The sequence below is a fragment of the Mercenaria mercenaria genome, chromosome 12 (assembly GCF_021730395.1).
Source record: "Mercenaria mercenaria strain notata chromosome 12, MADL_Memer_1, whole genome shotgun sequence".
NCBI lineage: Eukaryota > Metazoa > Mollusca > Bivalvia > Venerida > Veneridae > Mercenaria > Mercenaria mercenaria.
In genome coordinates, this window is record NC_069372.1 from 52,976,308 (window position 1) to 52,988,478 (window position 12,171).

At 35.6% G+C, this 12,171-nt stretch overlaps 1 protein-coding gene across 6 annotated transcripts in view; it reads right to left on the reverse strand.

The window, feature by feature from the left end:
- Window positions 1-5,165: 5,165 nt before the first annotated feature.
- Window positions 5,166-12,171, reverse strand: part of LOC123534023 (uncharacterized) — a 59,219-nt gene continuing 52,213 nt past the window's right edge. For all 6 annotated transcript variants that reach the window (XM_053520083.1, XM_053520082.1, XM_053520085.1 and 3 more), the window contains 5 exons: window positions 10,119-10,266; window positions 9,228-9,369; window positions 7,813-8,857; window positions 7,175-7,443; window positions 5,166-6,807 (listed from right to left, as the gene is read on the reverse strand). In XM_053520083.1, coding sequence (XP_053376058.1) covers window positions 5,910-6,807; window positions 7,175-7,443; window positions 7,813-8,857; window positions 9,228-9,369; window positions 10,119-10,266 — 2,502 coding nt within the window. In that variant the 3' untranslated portion in view covers window positions 5,166-5,909. The remainder of the gene's footprint in view (window positions 6,808-7,174; window positions 7,444-7,812; window positions 8,858-9,227; window positions 9,370-10,118; window positions 10,267-12,171) is intronic.

Below are 12,171 nucleotides of genomic sequence, written 5' to 3' on the forward strand. Positions count from 1 at the left end.
ACAAAAATAATGGCCATTTCAACTGTCTGTTACAAGGTAACGTTACAACATGTAACTGACATACTGATGGTATTATAATTAATTGGATGATGCATACTACTTGTAACATTCCAAAGAAGTGTTTACCTATTACTTAGAGAGTGACTAGATTCCGCTGACATGCCATAACTGTGACAAGCCCAATAACTTGCAATGTTTAATAAGTCCTGCTTATAAACCCTCAATCTACCAATTAACACAAACTTTTAATGCAATTGTGTTTCAGCTAGATGTCAGACGCGGTGTCAGTATCACTACCTGCCTGTCTTCCCCTTGGTCCATAGGCTCCCCTAGGCCCTGTGCAGCGGTGCCCTTTATTATGTCTAGTCCCTCCGGAAGAATTGAACCACATAACAATACTATAATCCTAAAGTGATAGGCTATCCAACTTAAAGTTCCATAAGGCTTTAAATTTTATGTTAAAAACAGATCAAACAGCGCCTTTAAAGCCAACTGCATGTCCATGCTTCAGCTTACCTGTATCTGCTAACTTAATCCTTGATTCACCATTCTGATGACAATATCTGGCTTACACTAACACCTGTTCAGTTATCCCTTTATCTGTCGAACCATCAACTAAGATACTTATTTAACTAGCCTTCTGCAAATTCTCTGCTGTCTCATCTGATGAATTCGAATGCTATCTCTTTCAAATAATTACTACCCACCTCATCTCCATTTAGGTTCATTTTCTGATGCAATGTGATATGTTGTATTGAACAGTTTCATCACTTTTCGCAGTACTCGTCTCATCAGGTCTGGCTAGAACTTGTTCTCACATGCTTAGTACTCTTTTCATTGAATTTGAAAGACTCTTTTCTATAACTTTCTCTAACGCACGTGATAAAGATTGAATTTGGATATGGCAAACCTCACAGTACAGTTCGTTACCTTGCAATTTGGTCCATTAAAAACATTTCGCCATGATTCTTGATCTATGCGTTTTTGTTTATTTGCATCGTAACTTTTTAAAGTCAGTTTTCTCTTTTCTAGTTTCTATTTGTCCAATTCAGATTGTTTCTCTTTCACGCGAATTTGACATTCGCTACCACCCGTACGAAATGTTTCTATGTCCGACATGTATCTTGTTTTGCAAACGACACCGAAATACTGGAATATCCGTGATGAAACCGGTGCACAGTATGTTAACGCCATATACGTCCTAGCAATCACGGGCACCTGCAAGTACCGACTCGCTTCCTATCGTGATACTCGCGGAACCGGTAATAAAGGGCTACTTAACTATGACAAAACGGTAATACGGCACCTTCGCGCGGTATTATCAGCCAGGTTGGTCTAAATCAATTGGTACTTTCATTGCATTTCTGATTTTTGAAAAAAATGCACTTGTTCTGCAGGACGACCCAACGGAAAATTCTACTCGTCCTCGGGTCAATATGAAGGTGGGAGTGTAATTTTCGTCAACTGTAGAAAGTTCTATGTATTGTGCCTGTTATTTCATTGTTAGTTTAATAAATGTAATCGTATATCAATAAATAAAAGCGGAAGCATTTCACATACTGACTATTATGTTATTTTACTGATTGAAATATGGTTTACGTGTTTGGCATAACACACATAGCCTGCCTAGCGTTATCAAGTTGTTGGACGGCTGTTACATTATCACTTACTTTACATACTGAAATAGATTATCCACTGGTAGATCTAGAATGCTTTCTTTGCGAGGTTATGATTTACAAATATACATATGGCATATTGATTGATAACTTAACGTTTTTGATTAAATTCGTTTCTTAGGAATTGTCGGAGGAGAAAAATCACATAGATGTTTTAGATATATTTTGCCTTTAATATTATGAGGGTAGGGATGGTGGGTTATTCATATCCAGATCCGCCAGGTTGCAGTTAACGGCGTTTGTTCCAATAAATTATGGCACTAATATTCCATATTCACCAAATTCCACTTGTCAGATACGAAACTTTTAGCTGCACATCACTGTGTCATATTACCCTGTTTAATGACACACTTAATAGATGTGTCTAACTGATACCTGGTATGCATGAGGTATTTAGGTCGACGAAAAAATAAAAAAGGAGAGGTAGCTCAGTGTATCATCGACAAAAGACAAGGAAAATACTGGTTCTGTAGTATATTCATTGCAGTCTATACGGAAACAAGAATTCCAAAATTAAAAGTGTTGATTACAATGAATGACTCGTCAGCTTTTGGCATTTCTTTCTCTTAAAATTCAATAAAATGTGGGTACTGTGGAAGTTACCACGAGTAGAAACTTATTGAAATATGATCTGTGCAAGATATTCCAATAGTTACCATAACCATTAAAGCGTTGCAAAGGGAGAAAATCAATATTTGGCTTCCATTTATACCATTATCTAACACATATTACTTTTCAACCATTTTTCTGGGCCATATATACAATCCATGCCAAACTTGGTGGAAATGAGCATGCTGAAAAATTTCACACCAAATGTTGGCGAGTTTTAATAATTGCGTATTACATTATGTCACGAGTATTACTTGACTCTCGTAACATACTTTACTGTGGCTCCACTAAAGTAATTGAAATTATTCTATAATATTTTGCCTCCTTTACAGGCTCCATTTTGCAGATGTCGGGATAAAAAGTCAGATGCGTTACACTTCATCAAACGAGAACATTTCATTCTCAGTTATATACATTTGTATTATTTAATGATATCATTTAAGAGCAACTTGATCACGCATGCCCGTTGGGTATATCAAAATAAAGCTAATTTTACATTTAACTAAACGATTTTGCGTCTCATTGTAGCAAACTTTTCTCGTTTTTCTCCTTATAAAAGATACTAGTAAACACCCTTGTCTATATCCCATCAACTTAAAGCATAAAGATTTAATAGGCACACTTGCTACTAACTTATATTGGGCTGTAACCACAGGCAGGATAATCAATTTTAATGTGATTAGTATATGCTTAAAACATCCTAACATTTTATTTGTCATCATCACTATCCCCAGCAGCAAAACAACTATAATTATTATAATAATAACACTAAATATAAATCTCTCACAATGATTTATTTCGAACAGGTGCTAGTTGTTTTCTTCGAGTTTCTTTTATACATGTCACCATCTAGTTTGTTTCTCACTTTCGAGTATCTAATATCAGTTTGTAGGCCACCATAGTGATGAAAACATTTCTGATTCGGTCCTGAAGCAAGCCATGTTCTCCACGACAAATATATCAGTAAGTATTTCATCTTCTATCATTGATTAATGTCAGGAAGTTGTTAGTTAATTTCAGAAATAAGTCAGCAACGGTACTTCATCCGGTAACATCGGTTAGGATGACTAAAACGCCGCTGCGTAACCTTTGGAGTTTCAAATGGTGTCAAACCAACATCAGAGAAGCAAACGATATTTCTTTTCATATAATGTTTGGTCAATCATAGTTAAGCTGGCCAATTATGTGGTTTAGATTTAGTCAGTGCAGTCGACCTTAGAGATAACAGTAATCCGATAGCATATTTTTCAATTCTGTCTTTCTGCAAAAGCTACTTTTGAAGTTTCCAAATACGTAGATGTATTGCAAATAGTTACATTTTTAGTAATGTAACTATACTGTTAGCTCCTTTATGTTACTCTAGTTAATATCCAGAAAAAAAGTGTTATATTACTGGAGCTGGTCGAGGAATAGGTCGAGCACGGATATACATTTTATACGTTTTAGCAAACCTTTTGACGCCGTCAGATGTTCATATCATCCAACCGATGCTGGTCATTGGAATGCAATACGAGAGGAACTAAATACAAACGTGCTTTCTACAACGCTGCATTCTCCGATGAAGCAGCGCTGTCCTCTCAGGACGTTTCAAAAGGACATTTGGAGAAAATGCTTGCAGTAGATCTATTTGGGACTATTCATGCTTCCCAATTTTTGGAAAGAAAGATTCAAGTGACTTTTCTGTGCAAGCTGCTCCAGAGTGTTCAGCAAGCAGCTCTAGATATGGTGACAAGGTAGCATGCGTTACATCCTTGCTCTCAACAACTTCGCGACAATTCCCATTGAGAAATGTAAGAATTTCATCGCGTAAGGCAATCCGATAGAAAACTTTATTCTAAAACGAACACCTGTGTCGTGCTTTCCATATCTTGTATTTTCTAAGCGACCTGTCAGCTTATTTCTGTAACTGGATTGAATTAATTTGCCAATCATATGCTGTCGATCAATTCGGATGAACTCCGAAAACAATTAATTCATTTCTTATATTTACATTTTATTTCCTTTCCATCTGTAAACAAGTTTATATTGAAAATTGCATACATTTTATTACATTTAAAATTAAAATCAGCTTCTCTGCCATTCTGTTCATCAGATGGAACAACTGCGACGTCATCTAAGGAACATTCTCCCTGACTATACGCGGACGTCGTCAAAACCGCGGTTCGTTAGCACTAAGCAGCGTTGTTGCTGTTCATACAAAAAGAACGTCATAATTTTCAAAGGAAAATATGTAGAATGTAGAATGTAAATATATACATGTATATACCGATTTGCTGCAGCTTTTCTACAGAAACGATAACCTAAATTTCGTAAAGAATTTTCAGAACTAAGGTACGGGCTTGTAATGTAAATGATTTAACTGATGTAGTGGCCGTCAAAATGACTAGATTAATTCAAAACTAGAATTGTGTCATTTGGTCACGGATGTCCCCACATGTGTGAAAAAGTCCATTATTTAAGGTCATCTTCACATGAAGGTCTCCCATCTGTGAAACTTTAAAGCGTATCCTTTCAATAGTGTTTGAGGAGTTGGACAACCAAGATCTTTCCCTATATTCTATGCAACAAAACTATCAAAGGGCCATAACTGCGGTAAAAATAGTCAGAGAAGAAATTCCTTCCTTTATGATCATTTGCACATCTAGCTTAATCATCTGTGAAATTTTAAAGCAAATCAGGCTCTTAGTGTGGGAGGAGTTGGAAACACAAGATTTCGGAACGTACAGAAAGCAGCAACGCTATATGCCCCCACAATGTAGGGGCATAAGTAAAAAGTTTTGGAAATTAAAACCGTACCTAACCATTTGTTTCATGGAATTTAATTTCCCAAAGGATATGAAATATTCTTCAATAACGTTTAAAAAGATTTGAAGTACGATCTACCAGAATGATTTTAATTGAAAATCAGGTTGATGTAAAAGAATGCAATTATGTACAGATATGTTTAAAATGCACGAGAAAGGTTCTTTACTGTCCTGCGACTATCCTTTTATCATCATTTGATATGACAAAAAACAACGATAAACGGAACAGCCAGTCTCCTTACAGCAGTGAAATTATTAATGTATAAACTACGGATATGTATATAAAAGTATAAAGTCAAAATGCAACTAACAGAGGAAAACAACACGAAAATGGACAAAGTTTGGCACTGCCCAGCAAAACACACAAATGGCAAGTTTCAACTCGTGAAAGATGCACATGAAAAACCTCATTTCAAATTCATTTATGTATCATGACCTCGTTATTACTAACATTGTAACGCTTTATAAGTGTTCATGCATTTATTTCTTTTTAAGAAGATTACTTATAAATACTCAATTCTATTATATATAAGAATAAACAGTATATATATATATATATTGTATAACAAGTTATTCATAGTGTTTAATATAAGATTGTAAACACGAGAATCACTAAAATATATTTCATGTTTACATGTCTGTTGTGATATTGCGAATTATTTCTTGTATCTTTACAGTCCGAATGTAAATAAGTAAAACACAGGTGCAAAGTGAAATGAGTGCACATTTTTCCCATTCAAATTGTAAATTGTAAACATTCAATTAGTTAATTAGTTTATCTTGTTCTATATCGAGCAATGCGTGTGTGCTCTCGTCTTTATCAACCGTAGATAGGAACTAAACCTTCAACATATACTCGTTGAACTTTAGACTTTGTTTTGGCAATGACCCTCCGTCCCTCAGTCGTAATTCTTGTGTTGTTGAAAACTAGTTTTTGCAGTGTTCGGTTTTGCCGGATGGCAGTTACTAGTCTCGTGCACATTTCGGTATTCAGTTCACAGTCGCTAAGGTCAAGAATTTCTAGAGAATGTGTGAGTTTGATATATTCTGCCAGCGCGATGACACAAGGCCTATCAAGCCGAGAACCACGCACCCTAACCGTCTGAATTCCTTCGCACATCTGCATACCTTGAAATATGGCAACGAACTCGCTACTATTAAATTGTGCGTAGCTAAGATCTAGAAAACGTAAAGCGGTGTTTCCGTGAAGATAGCTCGCTATTTGACCCGCACACATCAAATTAAATGCACATCCCGTAAGATTGACGTGAACAATCGTTGTTGGCATATACTGCAACACATGATTTACGATTGCAGTTACTCTTGCAGACAAAAATGACAAATGATTTACAGAAGTCATGCACGTGCAAGCGGACTGAAGCGCTGCCCAAGTTACCGCTGATATCTGTTTGACGTTCACTTGCTTTCGGCTTTGGTCCTCTGTCAGAACCACAGTGTCGATTGTTTGAGAGTTTTCCATAACTTGTGCGAGGAATTTTGCCATGACATCTAATGATGACCAGGTAATTTTGATGGAATTTAGGTTTGAACATTTACCCACTGCCTTTGCCAGCTGAAGGAATATCGGAAGTTGGAAATGATGATACTGATGAACTTCAATTTCCAACTCTTGTATGGCACACTCTGGATTTTCTAGACACAGACAGAGGCCTTGGACACACTTGATTGCCAGCAAATTGTCCATCTTGATTATGAGTCTGAAATGACAATCAAACGTAGAAATTGATATTACATATTGTTTTTATTCCCAGACTGCTGTTGTTGTCATTGATAAATGTGGTATTTAGATTTTAGTTTGTATTCAAGAAAAAAAACACAACTAGAAAACGAACAATTCCAACTTGTACAGGGGCTGTAACTTTAAATAACCATGAAATGTATTGTCTTTATTGTCTTCTTTGAAGTAATACAAAATTCCCAAGTGACAACAAGAAACATTCCTACATGGTTCAAAATTACCTATCTTACTTTAGACTCATGAAATAACAAACACAAAAACAGAGTAACATCTAGTTAAGATTCAACCTTATTAGAACTTTATTAGTAAAACAAATAAAGTTATACCTTTGTGGTAACGATTGTGCTATCGTACATATAGCATCAAGTCTTTCAGGGCATTCCGCTAGGCAATGCAAGCTGGTAGAAAAGTCATGCAAAACACCACGTGGTACTTTGACCTTGCCTTCGCCGTCTATGGGTGTACTTATTGATGGGTCTGGGAGGAAGAAACCCCGGATACAATATTCGTTTCTTGCTGCCAGTTGGTCAAACAATGACTGAAGAACCTGTGTGTCTGTATCATCCCGATATTGACCGTAAAGAAAAGACATCATCTTGAAAATAAAGAGAGATGTAATCATTGGGGCAAACTATAATATTATGTTTTCTAACAATTTCAAAATGAAAGAATCTGAATAAAAAACTCAAAGCACACAAATGTATACACGCACGATATGAAGTAAAACCTGCAAAAAGTGCATGCATGCTAATATGATAACATTTTTGTTTGTAGTTGTATTTTGATAACCAGTCAATACGGATTAATGCGACTTGTTCACATTGAATGAAATCGTTATTGTAAAGATCGAGATATACTGGGACAGAACTAGAATGTGAAAACTTATAGTCGAGGATTAGAATAAAAAAGAAATAAAACATGATCATCCGTTTAACAGTTCTGTGCTATAAATATTCAAATATACCTGTGTGTATCTTGGAAATTTGACCATTTTGTTCTTCAAGATAGTCGTCTCTATGTCCTCGTATACCATGTCAGCAATATGTCGCGCCGCTAGGTAATCTGCTGATATTCCGCAAGCAAATTTCAATTTCGATCCCTGAGTAAACCTGCTGAAAGCACCAAATTTAAGAACTGTAGGATCCTTTGTTTCTTCCAGGATCTCGGCTTCCGTGAAGACGAATTTGTCCTCCATCATGCATATAAATGCAAATCTGTCTAACTTTTCTATTGCACTTAAAATCTCATCAGGAAATTCGAAACCTATTATGTCTATCTTCTGTTTTCGACAGTAGAGAGTCGCCATTGCCGCACCATATTTCTCCAGTAAGTCACACGTGGTTTTCATTTCCTTCAACATCGTACCTTTCCGAAGCACACTGAAAACCCCAAAAGCTTTCACAGCTAACATGGGGTTCACAAGATGCTGTCGCAGGGGCCACGATTCACGACCCGCAAGATGATACAGTTTCTCGAATTCCTCATGTTCTAGTTCGGATATTGACACGCAGTTTCTGAAACATCGGCGAATGTGAACTTCATTCAGCCCCAAGTTGAACCACTTTATATCCGGTGTCAAAGTATTGTTTTGAACAAAATCAGGATTGACTGCATACAAAACAGTACTTTCCTTCAACCTAGTACCAGTCAAAACTGCAGTCATATCGACGTTACACCCTTTGTCATAATTATCGATGATGACAAGCACTTCATTTGATCTTTTTTCCAACATTTTCCAAACCTCGTTTATACTGATTTTGAAATTGTTGGGAAAGAGACTCTTGTACACCGCGGTTTCAAAATTACCTTCCATTGAAGACATATCAAGGTATAACAGATGGGTGTATTTGTTCTTGAAATAAGACGGATGTGTGGCCCACATGTACGAAAGCCACGCACAGAGGACTGATTTTCCACTACCGCTTGCCCCTTCAATCATTATTCTGTTTCCACGACCAGTTCCAACAGGACATGGTGCAGGCAGGAGTTCATTTGAATGAAGTTTATGACTGTAATAAATGAAATATCTTTATTAAAAAGTATTTGTAGAATCTAGCTGTTTATTTTCGGAAACTTCCATTCAGTGTGAGATTTTGTGACTGTTCAAAACGTAATTTGTTAAATTCAATAACACTTATAGTCTCGTGCTGATAACATTTCAATAAATAGATTTTAAATAATTTGTCATATATTTTATGGTAATAATTTGTCATATATTTTATGGTAAAATTTTATCAATTATAAACCGGAAATTCGGTTAATATCAAAGTGAAAGGAAAATAGAAACTTCTAATCAAAGTAAATTCTTATTCTTACAGCATAACATACCATAACTTTATGGGTACTCAGGTTTTACCATAAGACAAAAATAAAACATACCCATTGCTGTCGACAATATCCAACGGCGTGTAAATATCACGGATAGTCCCATGAATACTTTCACTCCACGGGAAAGGATAAACACGGGAAAATGTGTTCTTGTAGTTGTTGATCAGAGCTTCTTGCACAATACCAGACACATCTGTACATATAAAATGTTCATAGACAATATCAATCAAATGGGACCACACAGTCTTTGTTTTTATGTACTTTGTTACTGAAGAGCACGCTTAACAATTTTTGTCCCTCTTCTTTCGGACAATACTCATAGTTGATGTTGATATAACTGTTACAGTAGATACGAATTTGTTTCCATATAAGAAGTCACTGTAAAATCTATTCATTTAAAATGATAAACATAATCACGTAGCAAAACGGAAATTTAATACATCTCCCTCCCGCAATATAATATAAATCAACTATATATAACTGTTGAAAATAAATACAATATAAATCGAAATGTTATGGAAAGAAAAAAAATGATCAAATACAAGTACAGATAACTCATTAACCTTTAGCCTGCTTGCGGCAAGTGATTCTGCTTTTGTGACCAGCGCAGACCAAGATCAGCCTGCACATCCGTGCAGGCTGATCATGGTCTGCATTGTTCGCTATTCAGTCAGTAAATTATCTGTGAACGCCCCTTTGAATAATACTTGGTACTGCCCAAATTGAATTGTGGACCAGTGCATTTTAGAAATTTAGCAGGCTAGAGGTTAATACAATTGGTTTTATGTTCCGTGTAGTTAGTATGTCATAAAAAAGATTGGCTTGGCACTTCGTCAACAGAACATTGTATAATTGTTTAGAAAAAAAATCAAATAAATTACGATATGGTTATGAAAATTGAAACTTTTATTATGACTGATAATAAATGATTGTATACAATACCTATTGTATTGACCACGCCTTCTTTATATATCTGTTTCCTGATGGCCATGACATGTTCGTATAACTTTTTGTATTTGAACTTCATTGCATCAAATAACGCTTTCAGTGCATATGGCAGTTTTGAGTCGGCTAACTTGTCTAGCAACATCTGAAAGAGAACATATGAAACGTGCTATACAGATTTTGCCGAAATTTGAAATGCGTTTAATTATTTGTTGAGTCTCTTCGAGATCATTCCGGTCGTTATTACGATAAGACGATAAGATATTTTGCTAAAATGACCGAAGCTTTCGATTGCTATGGAGGTTTAGTTTTACCTTGCTTTGTTTGCGAGCAACTTCAAATGCATTGCCAAGCTGAGAAACAGCTATTGCAATATAAACCCCCAAGAGACTTTTTCTAAATGAAAGGTGTCATGTCAAATATAATGGGCGCCACTAGCGTTCACTAAAAGCTTATTTTGTATGATTTTGATGAAAGCAGTCGTTACTGTTTCAGAGTCTATACAATTTTGGTAAAGCTTACGTATATCTTTTGTTAAAAGGGCACTGAACTAAAAAACAAAACAAGTACTCTAAGTTCATGCGTTGACAATAAGCCAGCAATAGGTGCACTTGCATGTTCTAATTTTAAAAGTGATATAATTGAGGAATTATTAAAGTTTTATTAGGAATCAAATGATTAGTTACCTTCCTCAGGTTATGTTCCACTATATTCTGAGAGTGTTTATGATCTCATTTATTGTTAATAGCTAATCCAGTTCTTTTTTGGGGTTTTAGCAGATGATATCAGATACTTTAGCATTTAGTAATAAAAAAGCGCAAATATTAAGTTTATACTAAATTATTTTAGGTCGATTGTGAAGCAAGTTCTACAATTTATATTAATAACTCTCGACACTTCATTCCTGATGGAATCCATCGCCACGAGGGTATGAGAGAAGAGAAGCCAGTTTCTCTTTTAATGCCGAGTGTCAAGCAAGGGAGTTGCTGATGCCATTTTTCACGTCTATTGTATGACGCGGCCAGGGATCTAACCCACGACCTTCCGCACTCGAAGCCGACGTTCTACCACTAGGCTATCGAGGCGGTTAACGCAAATATTTATCTTTGCCCAGGCTGCGTTTGATTTCATATGTGCAGGTGTATTACGGGGTGTTATTGATTCAATCTATTATCTAGTGTTTGTTGTTGAATGTATAATAATTTTTCAGAAATATTAAGTCTAAAAGGTAAGCAAAGTATCACGTGTCTTATGTTGAAGTGCCTGTGTATAAGCTTACATCGAACTAACAGCATTTCAGAAACAGTTTACTTTTTTTCTTTATTTACCAACTATGCATCTTTTAACATGCGTGCGATCAGGGGCGTATCAAGAAAAATGTACATAATGTAAGTATTGAAAATGCTTTGCAACCCTCCCGAATGATCTGTCGGAAAATATATCAAAATAATTTGTTGAAAATGACTTTAAACGATGAATTAGAGTCCAAAACGGTACTAACAACAAACTTTTTGTCAAGAGGATTATTTGAGAATATAACGTTAGTATCTATAATGAAAAGATATGAAAATGCAGTAGTTTTTAAATATCCAAAACATAGTCACATCTACGAAGGCCAAAGATATCGTAACATTAAATCATATACATGTATGTCCGTAAACTTCATTCTGGTTTTCAAACATTCAGCCCTAATGAAAACGATGTAGATGTTTCTTGTGTTATTTCCACGGGGTTTGCATACATAAATTTTATCAGTATACACAAATACGGTAATAAAACCTTTTCTATTGATATATTTTTACAGAACGAGTCTTCTATTCAAAGACAATGGATGAAATTATTTTGTGAACTGATCTTTTAAAACTTGCTCTTACCGGTGGGATAAAAGTTTGCAATGTGTACATAATTATGTACAAAATTACTGAAACGAACCTGTATATGTATATGTCTTTCAAAAATTACATAGTTGAGACATCAACAGTTTTAAACTCCCTTAACCAATTATCACTTGGGGCCGTTGGGGCCTGAGTACAAAAACGCAGTCAGAAAG